The 21,243-nt window shown below is 34.8% G+C and overlaps 2 protein-coding genes and 1 pseudogene across 2 annotated transcripts; all 3 read left to right on the top strand.

Annotated features, from left to right (window-relative positions):
* Positions 1-1,723: 1,723 nt before the first annotated feature.
* On the top strand, positions 1,724-3,513 carry LOC123723543 (para-nitrobenzyl esterase-like). Its single transcript, XM_045686586.1, has 3 exons — positions 1,724-1,843; positions 1,947-3,226; positions 3,306-3,513. The coding sequence occupies exons 1-3, from the start codon at positions 1,724-1,726 to the stop codon at positions 3,511-3,513; spliced, it is 1,608 nt and encodes a 535-aa protein (XP_045542542.1).
* A 2,091-nt stretch (positions 3,514-5,604) lies between these two features.
* On the top strand, positions 5,605-7,611 carry LOC106709332 (annotated as a pseudogene).
* A 5,692-nt stretch (positions 7,612-13,303) lies between these two features.
* On the top strand, positions 13,304-15,250 carry LOC106712266 (cholinesterase 1). The gene is made up of 3 exons (XM_045686496.1): positions 13,304-13,538; positions 13,652-14,931; positions 15,007-15,250. The coding sequence occupies exons 1-3, from the start codon at positions 13,359-13,361 to the stop codon at positions 15,212-15,214; spliced, it is 1,668 nt and encodes a 555-aa protein (XP_045542452.1). The 5' UTR covers positions 13,304-13,358; the 3' UTR covers positions 15,215-15,250.
* Positions 15,251-21,243: the final 5,993 nt, after the last annotated feature.

Below are 21,243 nucleotides of genomic sequence, written 5' to 3'. Positions count from 1 at the left end.
ATCTGTAAAGCGCGCATTACCCTCTGTCAAAGAGAAACGAAAGATTCACCAAGGCTCTGATGGCAGTCGGAAGGTATGTTAAATGACAATGTAATTTTGACTGCGTCAAATTATGATTAATGAGTGAGCGGCAGCTATGTAGGTTAATCTTCGAAATTCCAGAAAAATATCTTATGTGATGATAAAACATGTAGTTTTTTTGCTAGTATTAGGACCATGGGTTTGATGACAGTAACTTGCGAGTACTTATTGTTGCTAATCATAAGCAATGACTATAGGCACTCCGATTATAACTTTAAAATCATTTGCTAACAGGTTTTGGTTATGGATATGTTATGAAGTTAGGATCTTTTTGCTTACTGGTAACCCCTATAAACTCGTAGGAGGCTCCTGTCAAAAAACTGCCATAAGATCCTTGTCGGACTATATTTTCCTTGGTCATGTTTTCGATTTTTGTAAATTTTCTAGTCAGTATGCGTTGATAAAGACGTGAAAGCATTATACATATTTAATATAACGCGGGTTTTTGCCCAGTCCGTTTCTCTATAGTCAAAATTTCTAGCGATAAACAAATTATCATGATAAATTGTTCTCTTTATCGTATTTATAGAAGTTTATTAGCCAAATGGAAATACATGAAATCAAGAAACGTATCACAGTCGTGTATGGAACTATCGTATCACACAATATTTATTTATTTATTTTGTTAGTAGCGTTTATAATAGTGGGAAGAGGAAATGCTAAGGAGGGATGGCTGGTGAACACAGATCAGTAAGATTTTTCGTAAGACAGGTTTTCTGTAAACCCGTCCAAGCAGATTCAAGTCTGCCTAAATGGCCCCCTACTCAAGCTAATGGAGGTCCTCACATGCGTTTGGACAAATCTCACAAACTACAAGGTTCACTCATACAACAACGTGCTCTCTTTTGGGACTATATTTATGACAAATATTATAGTTATGCTTCTCCACCGTCAAGCACAAAATAACCAAAGAAATAAATCCGTAAAAGAAACATCTGATTCCTAAGTAAGAAAGTTTAGATTTTAGAATTACAGTTTTCAGATATCTTGACTGCTTTTGATTTCGTGCGAGTCGCGACAACATAAACAAAAAAAAAAGTGTTTCCAGAGGAAGATAACAGTTGAGTAAGAATGAGTACAAGACAACGCATCGGATATAACACAAAATACTTGAAGATGTTGTCAATGCTTCTACAAAAACTTTCTTCATTATGTATAATTTCTGCATTTGAAATAGACAAAGTCATATCTTTTAAATGTATATAATAAAAACAAGGTTTTAAATACTGACAAACATATTTTAGTATGCGTTCAAACTAACCGAAAATATACATAACTTCCAATATAAACCTTTTGGCCAGTGTGGATGTTATATGAGCAACTTGACATATTACCAGGTTGATGTATTACTCAATCTTATGTTTGTCAGAATAATCTTGTTTTCAATATATATATATATATGCAAATATCCGCACCTAGCAAAAAGCTTGTTAACCAACAAAACAATGATTTAGGATTTTTTCCGCGTCGTCATATTCTCGTAATCTGTCTAAGATAACTATACTCTATATAAAACAAAGTGTTAAATGTTAATTTATCATTAATAGTCAGGATTTCAAACAATACGTTTGTGTTTGATAAAATGATAAAATGGATAATATTTTTTACGTTAATTTTGGTGGCAACAGGAGAGAGCAAAGAAATGAGACAGTTGAATATAGCCCAGGGACCAGTCCGCGGATATAAAGAAGCCAATGATGATGTGTTCGTCTTTTACGGGATCCCATACGCAACAGCTCCAACTGGGCCGAACAAATACAAGGTATGGTCGCCTTTATATTTACATTATAATCGCTTAGCGTAGAAAAAAAATAGTAGATTTCGAATAATTTACTGATGTTATAAATTTACTGTTCTCGTTATAGCCACCTCTTCCACCGCCTACTTGGACGGTACCATTCGAAGCGATCGATAAAAACATAATTTGCCCGCAAATGAAATACCATTTTATGACAAAACCAAATTCAACCCAATCGGAAGACTGTTTAATTGTAAACATATACGTACCTGATACAAAAACGAATAAGTTACCTGTTTTAGTCTACGTTCATGGAGGTGCGTACCAAATTGGACACGGTGAATTTGGTGTAGCAAAGAACTTGATTAGAGAAAAGGAAATGATCATTGTCAATTTTAATTATCGTGTTGGACCTCATGGTTTCTTGTGCTTAGGCACACCAGATGTGCCTGGTAACGCTGGAATGAAAGATCAAGTGGCCTTACTTCGCTGGGTTAAGAAAAATATCGCCAGTTTCGGTGGTAATCCTGACGATGTGTCAATAATAGGATATAGTGCTGGATCTTCTGCGGTAGACCTGCTTATGCTTTCGCCAATGACGAAAGGTTTATTCAGTAAAGTTATACCAGAGAGTGGGTCAAATATGGCAGTTTTTAGTGTTCAAGGAAATCCGGTAGAATCCGCTAAAGCTTACGCTAAGTTAATAAACTTTACTGGCAATGAAGATGACGTTTATTCTCTTGAAGAGTTTTACAAAACAGTTCCAAAAGAAGTTTTGCATTCTGTTGATGTATTTGGTGAAAAAGATTCCACATTCTTTTTTACGCCTTGTGTGGAACGCGATGTAGGACAAGAAATGTTTCTTGATGACGCGCCTGTAAATATTTTGAAGGCAGGCAAACAACATAAGTTGCCTTTGCTTTATGGATTTGCTGAGATGGAGGGACTGTTTAGAGTACCATGGTTTGATCATTGGAAAGATAGCATGAATGCGAAGTTCTCCGACTTCTTACCAGCTGATCTTCACTTTGACAGCGAATCAGAAAAAGAAAAGGTGGCAGAGAGTGTAAAGAGATTCTATTTTGGAAATAGACCAATTAGCGAAGAAACAATATTTAGATATATAGATTATTTCACAGATGTTATGTTTGCTTATTCCACTTTACGATCCGTGAGGTTGCAAGTGGAGTCTGGAAACAACAACATTTATCTGTATCAATATGACTACGCGGACGAAAGCGCGCCGCTCATACCTTACACTGAGATCCACGGCGCCAATCATTGTGCGCAGACTTATGGGGTCATTGATGGACTGTGGCCAAACTTAACTGAAGATGAAGTCTCTAAAGACACGAAGAAAATGAAACAAGTAATGCGTAATATATGGGCTACTTTCATCACCACAGGGTATGCTATATTATGATCGTTATTTATCTAAAAATTACATATTTTAAGTTGTTTCTCAATTACTCCCTTTGTTTTTCAGAAAACCTGTTTCTGAGAATTCAGATCTACCTCAGTGGCCTCCAACTGGAGCTAATGGCGGTCCTCATATGTGTATAGACAAATCGCTGAAGTTGCGGGGTCCACTGATACAGCAACGCGTTCTCTTTTGGGACGAGATTTATGATAAATATTATAAAATTCCAACACCGCCACCTTCACCACCGCCGAGGCAAAAAGAAGACTTGTAGTAACATCTTTTTTTATTTTTCTATTAAAAGATAACTCGGTAATTGTTGATAAATCTGAAACTTGTTTGTATTTTGCCTGACCATAATGTTTTACGATCTGAAGTTTGGGTTCTACATACATATACATACAAAAACTATGATAAATGTGGCTTTACGATAAGAATAAATAATTATGAAATAATATTACGCTTAAGTAAAAGTCACTGACTGGTTGTTGTTTGTACGTTAGTGGTAGAGCCTGCAAAACAATATCTACTCTAATCGGCCGGTTTGACCGATTCAATGCAACGAATACACAGAAGAGCGGTGTGAAATGGAATGATTCCCGCTTTTCGCCAGTCAAATGTAGACCGGAGGCTAAATTCTAGTCCTCATTCACTTCCTACAATTTTCTAATAAGGAAAGATTGTAACGGGGAAGTGGATTTGAGAGGTAGTGTAGGAGTAGTTTTTGGATCTATCCATGAAAAAAACGTTTGTTAGTTTGTATGTGTTTAATTTAGTAAATTACGTAGGTACTTTTATATCTTTTTCATTTTCTTTAGATATGTAATAAAATCTAGTGCAGTAAGAATAACCGTATACCATAACTCTACAACTTGACAACAGGAGTCATTGAAAGTTTGTATGTGTGTAACGTGTATGACTTATTTTGTAGACGAATGAAGTCGTATTTTTAGAGTTGCTATTTTTCATTAATGAACGAACACTTTAACGAATTATTTGCTTACTACGGTAGAATACTAATGCAATATAATCTTTTATCATTAAATTATCTTTTGGAATTTAGCGTATTGATAACAAATGCGGAATCACATTTAGTTTTCCGCATTTCAAATACACACTATAAATGCTATATTTTGATACTTAAAAAGTTCTTAACGTAATTAAAATATGTAGATAATAATCTTAATTAGAAAAATGGTAAATAAGATTAATTCTACAGCTACTTTTAATTCGTAACTAACACAGTTATTTGAAAGAGATATGTTCGAAAGTAAATCATTTTTTTAACGAGCCTAATCTAATGTTATCGAAAATAAATACTTGTTAAATCTTCGTATCGTTCGTTTAATTAATCTTTCTTGTTCGTTAAGTTTTTGTTTTCTTTCTTGCTACCGAAGTTTTATCAGCAACATATCCTTTAGCAACGAGTCCAAAACATTCACTTACGTAAGTCACATATTGTAAGATGATACACAAAATGTGCTGATTGTAACTATCTTGATGATTTAAATAACAATGACGGGTCAATTTATCTATCTATTTCTATCATACTCGTAATCATTGCAATATAATTTGATTTTTAAGTGCCAGGATCTGTCAAGCGCGCAATACAGAGGGCTGTCAAAAAGAAACGAAAAATAAGTTCGTATAGTTCAACAATTTCTTATGACAGTCGGAAAGTATGTGAAATAACAATGTCATGTTGACTGCGTCATATTTTGGCTAATGAGTGAGCGGCAGCTATATAGGTTCATCTTCGAAATTCCAAAAATATCTTATGTGATAAAAAAACATGCAGTTATTTTTGCTAATATTAGGACCATGGGTTTAGTGACAGTAACTCATTGTTGCTGTATTAATTTAGATACTAAGAAATGACTATAAGCACTCCGACTGTAACTTGAAAATCAGTTGCTAACAGATTTTTGTTATGGATATTGTAGGACCCTTCGGTCCTTCAAGATGATTTAGGACAGACACTGGCTCACTACTACCACACTGGAGCGCAGGCGCACGTTCGCTTCGTACCACGCTCGTCACTCATCTACTCTCGTATATTGACATTGACAGTTGTCCCTTCCAGTGTGGTACGTGAGACAGTGTAATGTATCTATTGCATAGATACAAACACTACAGATATGTTATGCAAATAGGAACTTTTTGCTTACTGGTAACCCCTAAAAACTCTTAGGAGGCTCCTTGTTATATACCCAACTTGACATATTGGCAGGCCATTATTACATTACTCAATCTTATATTTGTCAGAATAATCCGGTTTTCAATATACATAAGCAAATATCCGCACCTAGCAATAAGCTGGTTAACCAACAAAACAATGATTCAGGTCTTTTTCCGCGTAGTCATAACCTCGTAATCTGTCAAAGATAACTATACTCTATATAAAACAAAGTGTTGAATGTTCATATATCATTAATAGTCAGGATTTCGAACAATAAGTTTGTTTTTGATAAAATGATAAAATGCATCATATTTTTGGCGTTAATTTTGGTAGCGATAGGAGAGAGCAAAGAAATGAGACGGTTGAACATAGCCCAGGGACCAGTCCGCGGATATAAAGAAGTCGGTGATGATGTGTTTGTCTTTTACGGCATCCCATACGCAACAGCTCCAACTGGGCCCAACAAATACAAGGTATATTCGCGTATGCATATATTTACATTAAAATCTCTTAGATAGCGTAGAAAAACATCGTAGTCGAGTAGAAAATTTCGAATAATTTACTGATGTCATTAATTTACTCTTTTCGTTATAGGCACCTCTTCCACCGCCCACTTGGACGGTACCATTCGAAGCGATCAATAAAAACATAATTTGCCCGCAAATGAAATACCATTTTATGACAAAACCAAATTCAACCCAATCGGAAGACTGTTTAATTGCAAACATATACGTACCTGAAACAAAAACTAATAAGTTACCTGTTTTAGTCTACGTTCATGGAGGTGCGTACCAAGTTGGATACGGTGATTTTGCTGTAGCAAAGAACTTGATTAGAGAAAAACAAATGATCATTGTCAATTTTAATTATCGTGTTGGACCTCATGGTTTCTTGTGCTTAGGCACACCAGATGTGCCTGGTAACGCTGGAATGAAAGACCAAGTGGCCTTACTTCGCTGGGTTAAGAAAAATATCGCCAGTTTCGGTGGTAATCCAGACGATGTTACAATAATAGGATATAGTGCTGGATCTTCTGCGGTAGACCTGCTTATGCTTTCGCCGATGACAAAAGGTTTATTCAGTAAATTTATACCAGAGAGTGGGTCAAATATGGCAGTTTTTAGTGTTCAAGGAAGTCCAGTAGAAATCGCTAAAGCTTACGCTAAGTTAATAAATTTTACTGGCAATGGAGATGACGTTTATGAACTCGAAGAGTTTTACAAAACAGTTCCAAAAGAAGTTTTGCATTCTGTCGATGTAAGTGGTCAAAAAGATTCCACATTCTTTTTTTCGCCTTGTGTGGAACGCGATGTAGGACAAGAAATATTTCTTGATGACGCGCCTGTAAATATTTTGAAGGCAGGTAAACAACATAAGTTGCCTATGCTTTATGGATTTGCTGAGATGGAGGGACTGTTTAGAATACCATGGTTTGATTTTTGAAAGATAGCATGAATGTGAAGTTCTCCGACTTCTTACCGGGTGATCTTCACTTTGACAGCGAATCAGAAAAAGAAAAGGTGGCAGAGAGTGTAAAGAGATTCTATTTTGGCAATCGACCAATTAGCGAAGAAACAATATTTAGATATATAGATTATTTCACAGACGTTATTTTTGCTTATTCCACTTTACGATCCGTGAGGTTGCAAGTGGAGTCTGGAAACAACAACATTTATCTGTATCAATATGACTTCGTGGACGACAGCGCGCCGCTCATTACCTTACACTGAGATCCGCGGCGCCGATCATTGTGCGCAGACTTTTGGTGTCGTTGATGGGGTGTGGCCAAACTTAACTGAAGTTGAAGTCTCTAAAGGCACGAAGAAAATGAAACAAGTAATGCGTAATATATGGGCTACTTTCATCACCACAGGGTATGCTATATTATAATCGTTACTTATATATAAATTTACATATTTTAAGTTGTTTCTCAATTTCTCACTTTGTTTTTCAGAAAACCTGTGTCTGAGAATTCGGATCTTCCTCAGTGGCCTCCTACTAGAGCTAATGGCGGCCCTCATATGTGTATAGACAAATCGCTGAAGCTGCGGGGTCCACTGATACAGCAACGCGTTCTCTTTTGGGACGAGATTTATGATAAATATTATAAAATTCCAACAGTGCCACCTTCACCACCGCCGAGGCAAAAAGAAGACTTGTAGTAACGTTTTGTTTTATTTTTCTATTAAAAGATAACTCTGTAATTGTTGATAAATATGAAACTTGTTTGTATTTTGCCTGACCATAATGTTTTAAGATCTGAAGTTTGGGTTCTACATACATGTACATACAAAAACTATGATAAATGTGGCTTTACGGTAAAAATAAATAATTATGAAATAATATTACACTTAAGTAAATGTCACTGACTGGTTGTTGTTTGTATGTTAGTGGTAGAGTCTGCAAATCATTTTCTACTCTAATCGGCCGGTTCAATACCACGAACACACAGAAGAGCGGTGTGAAGTGGAATAATTCCCGCTTTTCGCCTGTCAAATGTAGACCGGAGGCCAAATTCTAGTCCTCATTCACTTTCTACAATTTTTTAATAAGGAAAGAATGTGACGCGGAAGTGGATTTGAGAGGTAGTGTAGGAGAAGTTTTTGGATCTATCCAAGAAAAAAAAACGGTTGATAGGTTAGATGTCTTTGATTTAGTAAATTTCGTATGTACTTTAATGTTTTTTCATTTTCACATAGAAGACAGACATGAAGTGGAAGGAATTCCGCGTTTCGTCTGATGAGTGTGGTGCCGGAGGCCTAATGCCCCCCCCCTTCATTCAGCATGACAGTCGGATTGGAAGAGTATATACCCCAGGGGGGTTCGATACCACTGGTATTGGAGAATCCCCCTCCGCGCGTTTACGCCTGAACTCCCGCTTGGAGTTTGGGCGTAAGCGCGCGGGCCGCCCTGCGTATTCTGGGTTGTGGGGCACCATTGCACTCGTGGCTGGAGCTCGGGGCAAAAGCAAGAAACGCCTAGTGGTTTCCCCTAAAACGCTCGCCGTGGACGTCAATAACATAAGGGGACTCCACTCTAACTTGGAGGCCGTCCATTGCCACCTACGGACGGCTAAACCGGCCTTCTCCGGCGGACGCATCATATCTATCCTGCCCGGGATACAAATTGCAACATTCCTTTTTTCCTCGGGCATTGTGGTCCAGTTTATCCATATTTTCCCTTCTGCAGAGGAAACTGGCCGGCTCTACCCCTGCGAGCCAGTCCTCGCACTGTGCCTTCTTGTGATCTATTCCCCCACAGTGGCTACATATTTCATATACACAACTTTTTCGGGTGGCCATATTCTAGGCAGGTTGAGCATTGCACGAGAGGCGATTGGTCCTCGACCCGCATTGTCTGCAAGTAAACCTGCATCTTTCCTAAATCTGTCATTTTCCTCCACAGTTGTGGGGAAACTCTCAAAACGATGTGCCTCGTGTGGGGGTTTCTGGCCCTCTTCTTATAGGCTATTTCAATTCTATTTTCGTCTTCGTCATTAAAAACATTTTTGTTTTGGCTTTTCAGTGCTGTTATTACTTCGTCGTCACTATTATAGTTAAAAACGTCTTTTATGATGACTAAAGGGTCCTTATTTCGAATGTCTTTTACGTTCAAATGTTTTTCTGCTCTCTTCAATCTTTCCTTTAATGCATTTCTTTCCTCTTCCGTTTTACACCCGATGATCACTTTCCTTTCTTATTTTTCTGACGGATATACCACCGTCCTTCGCATTCACGGCTACTCTAATTTTGTTAAGGACCTCTTCCCCTGTATCTACTTCGTTTCTAGCTGTTACCGCCACTGAGTGTAGTGTTGGCCGTTTTGTTAATTTTGTTCCCTGTGTAACAGCACCAGTATAAGTATAATTTTGTTTATGGGCTTCTGTTTGTTTCTGTAATGTGTTTTGTAGTTCATAAATTTTTTCGTTACTTTGTTGTATTCGTTCTGCTTGCTCTTCCATTTTTTGAATTAGAATTTTTCCAATTAGTTCTATTTCCTGGTCTTTTTGGTTCCTTCCCATTCCACTCCTTCTTTTCCCTTCCCTCTTTGTTTTATTCCTTATCCTTTTTTCCTTCTAATTCTAATTCTTTAATTATTTAGTGTAATTTATCTATTGCAAATGTAACTTCATTCCTTATTTCAGTTTTTATGTTCCTCGATTGTCCCAAGTGTATTTTCGCTTTTGTTACCCATGATTTAGATTCTGTAGCCCTATTCCGATATTTCGGTGAGCTATCAGCAGTTTCTCTACTTATGTTCAAATTTTTATGTGCCTCTTTAATTAATGTTCCTTTTGTCTTTTCAGGAGGAGTTGTCTTTTCCACGTCTTCCTATACTGAGTGGAGCTGCCTGGTCGGCCTTCTTGTCGGGTGTTCGGAACCCAAACATGGTCAGGGGATCGTGTCAATTTATAAAAATATCAGAACTATAATATAGTAATTAAAATATCAAGTCGGTAAAAATCTTACAAAAACTAATAGGCAAAAGACCCTATCAACAGACTTAGACTAATATTGCGGGCAATAACCCTAACAATATATCTAAAACTGCACTTACGAGGGCTGATTGATAAGTATCCGGAATGAAGAGGAGAAAAAAGAGATATTTGAATAAATTTAATTTATTTTTCTACATATGTTCCTTCTAGCTCAATACACTTAGACCAACGCTTCTCCAGGGCCATTATTCCATTTTTATAAAAAAAACTGTCAAGTCCTTCAAAATAGCCATTAACGGCGTCAATCACTTCAGTGTTGGACGAAAATTTCTGCCCTCCTAGCCATTTTTTCAAATTTGGGAACAGATGGAAGTCGCAGGGGGCCAAATCTGGCGAATATGGCGGGTGGGGCAGTAATTCGAGGCGTAACTCTTTAATTTTTGCCATCGCAACTTTTGCAGTGTGGACCGGTGCATTATCGTGGTGGAACAATATTTTTTTCCTATTCAAGTGGGGTCTTTCTTGTTTCACTGCGTCACTCAACTTTTGCAACAAGTTTGCATAGTATGGGCCATTTATTGTTTTCCCCTTTTCAAGGTAATCCACATAGATGACACCTCTAGCATCCCAAAATACGGTTGCCATAACCTTGCCTGCCGATAATGTCGTCTTCGCCTTCTTTGGTGCGGGTTCGCCGCTTTTAGTCCACTGTTTAGACTGCTCTTTGGTCTCCGGCGTGTAGTGGTGGATCCAGGTCTCATCAACTGTTATAAATCGACGAAGAAATTCATTGGGATTCCGTCTAAAAAGTTCCAAACACTCCTTTGAAACATTCACTCTTTGTTTCTTTTGCTCGTCGTTCAAAAGCCGCGGCACCCATCTGGCACAAAGCTTTTTCATAGATGTCATATGTAATATGTTCATGTAATATGTTCAAAACGCGTTCAGATGAGATGTTCACAATTTGGGCTATCTCCCTGAGTTTTAATCGACGGTCTTCTAATACGATATTTTTTATTTTACTGACCATTTCTGGGGTAGTTACCTCATTTGGTCTTCCGCTACGGGGAGCGTCATTGCAGCTCGTTCGTCCTCGTTTGAATTCTGCCACCCAAGAGTGGATAGTGCTAAATGAAGGTGAAGAATCCCCTAACACACTATTCAACTTAGTTTGAATCTGGGTCGCCGATTTCCCTTTTAAAACATAGAACTTTATGACGGCACGAACATCCGTTTTCTCCATTTTCATGAAAATGAAAACTGTCTCACTATAAAGATGAAAATTTTTTAAACAAATAATTATTATTTCCTAAAATTACATGTATTGAGATCGTAAAAGACTGCAAATTACGTTTCTAGTAAAATTTTGTTTTATTTCTTTTTTTTTATTGTCGTTTCGGATTCTTTTCAACCAGCCCTAGTATATCTAATAAAATACTTTGGGCAAAAGCGCCTGTCAGAAAATAATAGTTAAAACTTATATCTAATATTGATGGCTAGAGCCGAAGTCAATATGTGGACTTAGACAATTTGGAATGACCTGTTGAATGTAAATAAAATAAATTCAAGTTCAAATAAATTAAATTATATAACAAATAAAACTGTAATAAAAGTTTTTTTAAATGTTTAAATACAAATAATTAAATAAATTGTAGATATTAACAAATGCGGATAAAAATCCTTGTAAAGGGAAATTAAAAATTAAGTTTAAATATTAAAAATAAATAAAATAAATGAAAACAAAGTAAGTGAAGTAATAAATTTAAGTTTATAGTTATTTAAAATCCCTATAGTATAGGGCCTATACTAAGGTTACAAGTAAAAATTTAAAAATAATATAATGTAATATAAATAGGATTGAAATAAAATACTTTAAAGTTTTACTAACTTAAACTTAACTCAAACTTAATACAATCACACAATAACACTATTTATTAATAATTGTTAAAATTTAAAATATAGATGTAAATATAATGTGACTAGTTGTTCAGGTCGTTTCCTTTACTGTTCAAACTCCGAACCCCACATTTGCCACAGTATGATTTTCAAAAATTATCATTGGATAATTTTTATATTTGCATGTATCACAAACAAAATCAGCCGCTATAAGGAAAAAAAATATATCAAAACGTCTTACTCCAATTTCCCCAGTATTGCTAGCGTCAATTTCTTTTTTCCCTTTTTGCCATCAGATCCTGGTAGACCTATAGTAGAGTTACTCGAAAGAGATATGTTCAAAAGTACCTAAATCATTTTTTACTTGCTATGATTAAAGCTAATCTAATGTTCTTGAAAGTAAATACTTGTTACTTATCTTTCTTGTTCGTTAAGTTTTTGTTTTCTTTCTTGCTACCGAAGTTTTATGAACAACATATCCTCTAGCAACGAGTCCAAAACATTCACTTATGTGAGTCACATATTGTATGATATTACGCAAAATGTTCTGATTGGAAATACCTTGATGTTTTTACTAAAAAATGGTGAGTCAATTTATCTATCTGTCTTTATCATAATCATAATCGTAATCATTGCAATTTACTTTGACATTTAAGGCCAGGATCTGTCAAGCACACATTGCTCTCTGTTAAAAAGAAACGAAAAATAAGTTCTTATAGTTCAACAACGGTCTTATGACAGTCGGAAAGTATGTGAAATAATAATGTAATTTTAAGTGCGTAATATTTTGACAAATGTGTGAGCGGCAGCTATATAGGCTAATCTTCGAAATTCCAGAAAAATATCTTATGAGATGATAAAACATGTAGTTTTATTTTGCTAATAATGACCATGGTTAATTTTGACCATGGGTTTGATGACAGTAACTTGCGAGTACTCATTGTTGTTAATCATAATAAGAAAATCATTAAAATATAAAATATAAAGTTGAGTTCTTGGATAATCCTGAAACTGTATAATTTAAAAAAACTTGAAAGGTGTCAAGGGACACCCGGATGGAACGAAGTTCCTTTCAATTAATTAGTGAAGGAACTAATGTTTATTCTATGCATAAAAAACTTAAGTCTTCATAAGAAGTACATTTTATTTCTATGAATTTTATATATTGTCACGTCGTTGCCATGGTGATATAGCAAAAAGTGTCGTGACAACTTTTCGTGAGAATTTTTTCCGTCTAGCCCCCTTTCACAACTTAAAAATTATTGGCTAACGGGTAGTTAAGGATATAGTATGAAGTTAGGAACTTTTTTCCTACTGGTGACCCCTAAAAACTCGTAAGAGACTCCTTGTTACATGCCCAACTTGACATATTAACAAGTTGTTATATTACTCAATCTTATGTTTGTCAGAATAATCCGGTCTTCAATATAAATAAGCAAATATACGCATCTAGCAAAAAGCTGGTTAACGATGATATAGATTTTTTCCGCGGTATCATGTTCTCGTAATCTGTCAAAGATAAGTATACTCTATATAAAACAAAGTGTTGAATGTTCATATATCATTAATAGTCAGGATTTCGAACAATAAGTTTGTTTTTGATAAAATGATAAAATGGATAATATTTTTGGCGTTCATTTTGGTAGCGATAGGAGAGAGCAAAGAAGTGAGACAGTTAAATATAGCCCAGGGACCAGTCCGCGGATATAAAGAAGCCGATGATGATGTGTTTGTCTTTTACGGCATCCCATACGCAACAGCTCCAACTGGGCCCGACATGTACAAGGTATGATCGTCTTTTATATTTACATTAAAAACTATTAGATAGCGTAGAAAAACACCGAAATCGAGTAGTAGATTTCGAATACTGATGTCATAAATTTACTCTTTTCGTTATAGGCACCTCTTCCACCGCCCACTTGGACGGTACCATTCGAAGCGATCGATAGAAACATAACTTGCCCGCAAATGGAAAGTCGTTATATGGCACATCCAAATTCAACCCAATCGGAAGACTGTTTAATTGCAAATATTTACGTACCTGATACAAAAACTAATAAGTTACCTGTTTTAGTCTACGTTCATGGAGGTGCGTACCAAATTGGATATGGTGATTTTACTGTTGCAAAGAACTTGATTAGAGAAAAAGAAATGATCATTATCAATTTTAATTATCGTCTTGGACCTTATGGTTTCTTGTGCTTAGGCACACCAGATGTGCCTGGTAACGCTGGAATGAAAGACCAAGTGGCCTTACTTCGTTGGGTTAAGAAAAATATCGCCAGTTTCGGTGGTAATCCTGACGATGTTACAATAATAGGATGTAGTGCTGGATCTTCTGCGGTAGACCTGCTTATGCTTTCGCCGATGACGAAAGGTTTATTCAGTAAAGTTATACCAGAGAGTGGGTCAAATATGGCAACTTTTAGTGCTCAAGGAAATCCGGTAGAAAACGCTAAAGCTTACGCTAAGTTAATAAACTTTACTGGCAATGAAGATGACGTTTATGCTCTTGAAGAGTTTTACAAAACAGTTCCAAAAGAAGTTTTGCTTTCTGTCGATGTAATTGATCAAAAAGATTCCACATTCTTTTTTACACCTTGTGTGGAACGCGATGTAGGACAAGAAATGTTTCTTGATGACGCGCCTGTAAATATTTTGAAGGCAGGTAAACAACAGAAGTTGCCTATGCTTTATGGATTTGCTGAGATGGAGGGACTGTTTAGAGTACCATGGTTTGATTTTTGGAAAGATAGCATGAATGCGAAGTTCTCCGACTTCTTACCAGCTGATCTACATTTTGACAGTGAATCGGAAAAAGAAGAGGTGGCAGAGAGAATAAAGAGATTCTATTTTGGCAATCGACCAATTAGCGAAGAAACAATATTTAGATATATAGATTATTTCACAGATGTAATGTTTGCTTATTCCACTTTACGATCAGTGAGGTTGCAAGTGGAGTCTGGAAACAACAACATTTATCTCTATCAATATGACTTCGTGGACGACAGCGCGCCGCTCATACCTTACACTGAGATCCGCGGAGCCGATCATTGTGCGCAGACTTTTGGGGTCATTGATGGGGTGTGGCCATACTTTACTGAAGATGAAGTCTCTAAAGACACGAAGAAAATGAAACAAGTAATGCGTAAAATATGGTCTACTTTCATTACCACAGGGTATGCTATATTATAATCGTTACTTATATAAAAATGACATATTTTAAATTATTAATTACTCCCTTTGTTTTTCAGAAAACCTGTGTCCGAGAATTCGGATCTTCCTCAGTGGCCTCCTACTAGAGCTAATGGCGGTCCTCATATGTGTATAGACAAATCGCTGAAGCTGCGGGGTCCACTGATACAGCAACGCGTTCTCTTTTGGGACGAGATTTATGATAAATATTATAAAATTCCAACACCGCCACCTTCACCACCGCCGAGGCAAAAAGAAGACTTGTAGTAACATCTTTTTTTATTTTTCTATTAAAAGATAATGTTGCGGCCTCGGGGTTGCATACAGCCTTTTTGGACATTTTTATAAAATATTTTTCTTTTATTTTACATATTTTCGTTTTGACGTTTTGTTTTTACTTCTTGTTCGCATTTTTTGTTCCTGTTTTTTATATTAAATTCACTGTGCATAATTATTCAGTCTCCGCAACATTCAACAGCCCGTTCTATCGTCTAGTCAATGGCACGAACACACAGAAGAGCGGTGTGAAGTGGAATGATTCCCTCTTTTCCCCAGTCAAATGTAGACCGGAGGCTAAATTCTAGTCCTTATTCACTTCCTACAATTTTCTAATAAGGAAAGAATATGACGGGGAAGTGGATTTGAGACGTAGTGTTGGAGAAGTTTTTGGATCTATCCATGAAAAAAAGGTTGGTTAGGTTAGATGTCTTTGATTTAGTAAATTACGTAGGTACTTTTATATCTTTCTCATTTTCTCTAGGTATTTAATTAAATCTAGTGCAGTAAGAATAACCGTATACCATAACTCTACAACTTGATAACAGGAGTCATTGAAAGTTTGTATGTGTGTAACGTCTATGAACGCTTTTTCAGCCGACTTAAAAAAAAGGCGGTTATCGATTGACTGTATATTTTTATCTGTGTTACCGCGAAGCTCCTTTATTAAAATCGCTTTTTATTAATTTTTGAAATAACTAGAAGACAAATGCTTTGCGAAAATCAATGACATTTTTTTGCTTTCATCGCTTACGTAGGCTTAACTATAGGACGTATATAAAAATGATGTATCGAAGAATTGTAGCTCTTTAAACGTGGTAAATAAAAGTCTGAGATGGTTTATATCTATCTTTTACAGTTTTCTCACAATAACTATTTTTTCCGACGCTATTATTCGATTTCATTATTAATCCTTATGTAAACAAATATGTTCGTTATCAAGAGAACTTAATGTAGATTATATTTGCCCTTGGAACTCTATCATTCTGTGTAATAGTTTAGGAAATATCGAAAGAATAAAATTACGCGCAAACGAAAATAGCTACATCGCGTTGCAATGAAAAGCACAATTTTGCTTTCTTGGCTTACGTTGGTCAAACTATATGCCCTACATAAAAATGATGTATGGAATAATTATACATCCTTAAATTTTCTAAATAAAAGTCTTTGGTGGCATATATCTATCGTCTATGGATGATTCACAGTAACCATGTTATTCTGAAGATACGTCAATTAAAAGCATACGAATAACAGCGTCGTAAGCATTCGACGCTATTATATTATTTTCGGTAATAATCCTTCTCCAAATAAATGTGTTTGAATGCTAGAATATTAAGTGTAGATTATATTAGCCTTTTAAACTGTATGATTTTGTCTAATAGTTTGGAAAATATCAAAAGAATAAAAAAAAACGCGCATAAGAAAAATGTGCGGCTGCATAGAATCAAAGGCTCGAAACGAAGTATTAGTTCGTTACTTTTTAATTGGTATACCGATTTTGATATTATTTCTTTGTTTGAAAGATGAGAGGTTATCTGCTGCATTCTAAATTATTTTTTTGAATTGAAGTAATATATACATATTACATAGGAAAGTTTTTCCTTTATGTCCGTTCTCATACGTATTAAGAAAATTAGTAATTGAACTTCACATTCACAAAAAATTAAGACATAAAGAAAGTTAAAAAAATATATCAAAAAATTAATAAAATAATGTCATGAAAACACTGCAAAGTAAGAAACATTTCTTCTTTCTTGTAACATGTCTATATTGTATAATTATTGTTATTTCACAGTCGGTGTCGGCCTAAGTAGAAACATAAACGTAACTATGTCTAAGACATCTCAGATATAAAATGTCACTTATTTACTTCGGCGTTCGGCTTCTTTACTTTCCAGGATTTTCATGACATTATTTTGTTACTTTTTAGTGCATTTTATTGTACACGAATGATGTCAGAGTTGCTATTTTTTATTCATGAACGAATACTTTAACAAATCATTTGCTTAATACCTTTTTATCATTTCATTTTTATCATTAAATAATCTTTTTTACATTAGCGTATTGATAACAAATGCGGAATGACATTTAATTTTCCACATTTCAAACTATTAAATTTTGCTACTTAAAAATATTCCAAACGCAATCAAAATATTATGTAAACCTAATATATAAAATTCTCGTGTCACAGTTGTCGTTGCCATACTCCTCCGAAACGGCTTGACCGATTCTCATGAAATTTTGTGAGCATATTCAGTAGGTCTGAGAATCGGCCAACATCTATTTTTCATAACACCCCCCCCCCCCCATTTTTTAACAGCGCGCGGACGGAGTCGCGGGCGACAGCTAGTAATAATCTAAATTAGAAAAATGGTAAATATGATTAATTCTACAGCTATTTTTAATTAGTAACTAAAAGAGTTACTCGAAAGAGATATGTTCAAAAGTAAATCATTTGTTAAGGCCCTCCTTACTTGAACTTTCGTGTTTTTAGGGGGATGAAGGAGGTTCAAATAAAAGCAAGCGCGCATTGCTCGCTTCCTTATATTTGAACGCACCCATTGATGTTAATACTATATATATTATAATTGTGACTGTCAAATAATAACAGACAAATAATTAGCAATAAATTAAAATTGCGACTATAATTTGAGATTTAAACTATCCTATCTCTCAAGTTGGATCGAACTGCACATGGTGTGCGAATTTTATTATAATCGGTTAAGTGGTTTAGGAGTCCATTGAGGACAAACATTGTGACACGAGATTTATATATATTAAGACTAGCTGTCGCCCGCGACTCCGTCCGCGCGCAGTTAAAAAAACTTAATTGGGGTATGAAAAATAGATAAAAATAAATGTAGCTTATATGACACGTTCGTAGATTTACCATAGCAGCGCCATCTATTGATTACTTACTCAACCCAGTCGAAAGGTATCGACATCTGTTAGAATCATTTGGAGTTAACAGATAATTGTGACTGTCAAATAATAACAGACAAATAATTAGCAATAAATTAAAATTGCGACTATAATTTGAGATTTAAACTATCCTATCTCTCAAGTTGGATCGAACTGCACATGGTGTGCGAATTTTATTATAATCGGTTAAGTGGTTTAGGAGTCCATTGAGGACAAACATTGTGACACGAGATTTATATATATTAAGATTAGTTGATGTTAATAATATACATATTAATAATTTTTAATAATATTATTCATCTTATGTATTATTTTTCCACCTAAAAAATAAAATCTTATTTATTATATAAAAATATGAAAGTAAGTACATACTTCTCAAATAATATATTTTTCAGATTTTCTCTTCGTTGCTGTAATTTTGTTTTTCCCCTTTCACTAGGGATTGAATTGACACATTGAGTGGAAAATAGATTTTTACATTTTTTGATAAAAATTGGTAGGTCAAAATCGTTTTTAAAGAAAAAAATATTAGATTTTAGTTGATTTTTCTAAAAATTCTCTAGAATTTTAGGCAAAACTAGGAAATACAATTGATTTATCCTAAACACTAATTGCCATAAAATATTTTATAGAATAAAATAAATGTATTAAAACAAAGCGACAATCTTATGGTCTTAAAAACGAAAATATAAAAGAAATCATTTTTAAATATTAATTTAAACACCAAACTCCACAATCTTTCCATTCAAAGAATTTGAAGAATTTGAATTTGAAGAATACTAAACAAATCAATACTTCCATAAGTTTAAGTTAAGTTCTTATGTAGGTTGTACAGAAAATGATGTCGTTTCTTGTCGTATGTACTTGCTACAAATAATTATTTGACTTTGGCTACTTTTGTGTTTTTTACAGTTATCAAGATCAGCATTAAATTTTGATTATTATCACTTAGACATCATAGACATATGTTTTTTCAAACAAACTATTCAGTTTTATTTATTTTATAAAGATATTAGGTAGAAAGATCACGATAGTTATAACTAGGATAAAAGATAGGTAGAATTATATCGTTAACTTTTAGTCCAGTTTTTGTTTGAAGGAATTGAAAATCAATTGGTAAAGATGTAAAGCTAAAGCTGAACTTTTCATAACCTTTATATTGATTGTTTGAAGATACCAAGCGAAATAAATGCAAACTTTGGAAATAATAAAATAGTATGAAACTCGCGTTGAAGCTTTAGTTAATAGCGCAATAAAGGAAGGGTAACAAGAAAACTTTGAAGTCTTATCTTCGAGTTTGAATTCGAGTTCGTTTCGAAACCGCCCCCAGACTTTGAGTTTGGTTTTATCTTCGATTTATCACATTCGTAACGCGTATAATGTCCCTACTCGCTACTTCATTTTAGGATTAAACAAAGTTTTTAATAAAACATACTTAAGTAACGTTGAATAATATGTAAAACTGTTATCGACTTTACCATAACGACATGTGAAGCGGTTTTGGATTTTATTTTATTTGTAAACATATTAACTAGCTGTCGTCCGCGACTTCGTGCGCGGTTTTAAAAAAAACTTCGTAAATAGTTCGTATTCTTCCATACTATGTTCTACATCTATGCCTTTCATCAAGATCCATTGAACAGTTCTGGAGATACCTTCTAACAAACATCCATCCATACATCCAAACTATAAGTTCGTCTTAGTAGTATGTCGTGATAGTTAAAAGACATTTTGCTTCAATGGGAAGTCGAAGTTTGGATATTCTGAGTTTAGTAAGTCAAGTATGTAAGTTAACATCAAAATTTTATTGATCGCATTGGTTAAGTCGACGCTGTCTTTTTGATATGGGTAAGCGATCTCTTGGGAAGCGGCTGTACGAAAAAATACTTATTTGTGTGTCAAGGACGAATGGCTAGGATAAAATACCTATTGCCAGTGTGTTCAAGCGGACGTACTTAAATTGTAAAGGGATTCTTGTATACTTTAAAATAATTGCTACAATGTCAAAGTCCTAAGGGCATGTTCCACTACTTGCTAATAAATTGTCTGATGTCTATCACACGGGTAAAACACCTGAATAAATCTGTCTGAGATTTAATTTTTATTTAATGAAAAACCAAATTTTTAAATTATGTCTCGGTATGTATTATGTATCTGTCTGGTTGTCCGCACGGCCGTATTTGTTCCCGGTGATCTCCAAAACGGTTGGACCGATTTCGACGAGAATTTTACTGGTAGGGTTTTTTATACTTATGTTCGCGAAATGTGATTTATTTTTTAATACTACTTATAGACACTACAATTATCTGCTTGATTATTTTACCAGGAACTTGTGGAACTGAAATTTGAAACTATCTGACGAAAAAGTCTATCTGGAACATTATCAGCAAGTGAAGACATACCCTAATTCTTTTCGAATAGATGATAAGATTTTATATGGTTGGTCTTTTGTTAATATTTTTACATGAATTAACATGAGCAAAATGAAATAGTGCTCTAATGTTGTAGTTCATAAAGTTAAAAGTTGTTTACGTACTGTATAATTCAAACAGGGAATATTATAGGAGGCAATTTAGAGTACATGGTTCCTACTCCCGAGCTACAACCAGTAATTTACGATCGGAAATTCACAAGCGCCATGTTTACGATATGTCGGTAATAAAAATACCCTAATTGTTACCAAATATTTATGTTCCTTTTTGCACGACGGAATCAGGAGAGTAATGTGTTTTGCGGAAATATGTATTCACATTTTGAAACGAGTGTCATTAGTTTTTCATTGTTGGCATAAACTGGCTACGACGTGATTTGAAGTTACTGTATAGTTACGTATTTGTGTTGCCATTATAATGTACTAGCAGTTGCCAGCGACTTCATCCGCGTGGAATAAAAAAAAAGCGAGTAATTAAACACATTTTTGCTTACGTCACTGGGGGATAGTGTTGCTTCATAACAGTGAAAAAAATTTCGAATCGGCTCAGTTTGTTTCGGAGCCTATTCAATGATAATAAATAAATAAACAATCAAATCTTTTCTGTTTAAACTGAATGGATTTTTATGTAATAAAAATATACATGTTCTTTTTTAAATAATAATAT

Source organism: Papilio machaon, chromosome 3 (assembly GCF_912999745.1).
Source record: "Papilio machaon chromosome 3, ilPapMach1.1, whole genome shotgun sequence".
NCBI lineage: Eukaryota > Metazoa > Arthropoda > Insecta > Lepidoptera > Papilionidae > Papilio > Papilio machaon.
The sequence above is the reverse complement of the archived record's forward strand: the minus strand, read 5'-3'. Positions and strand labels throughout refer to the sequence as shown.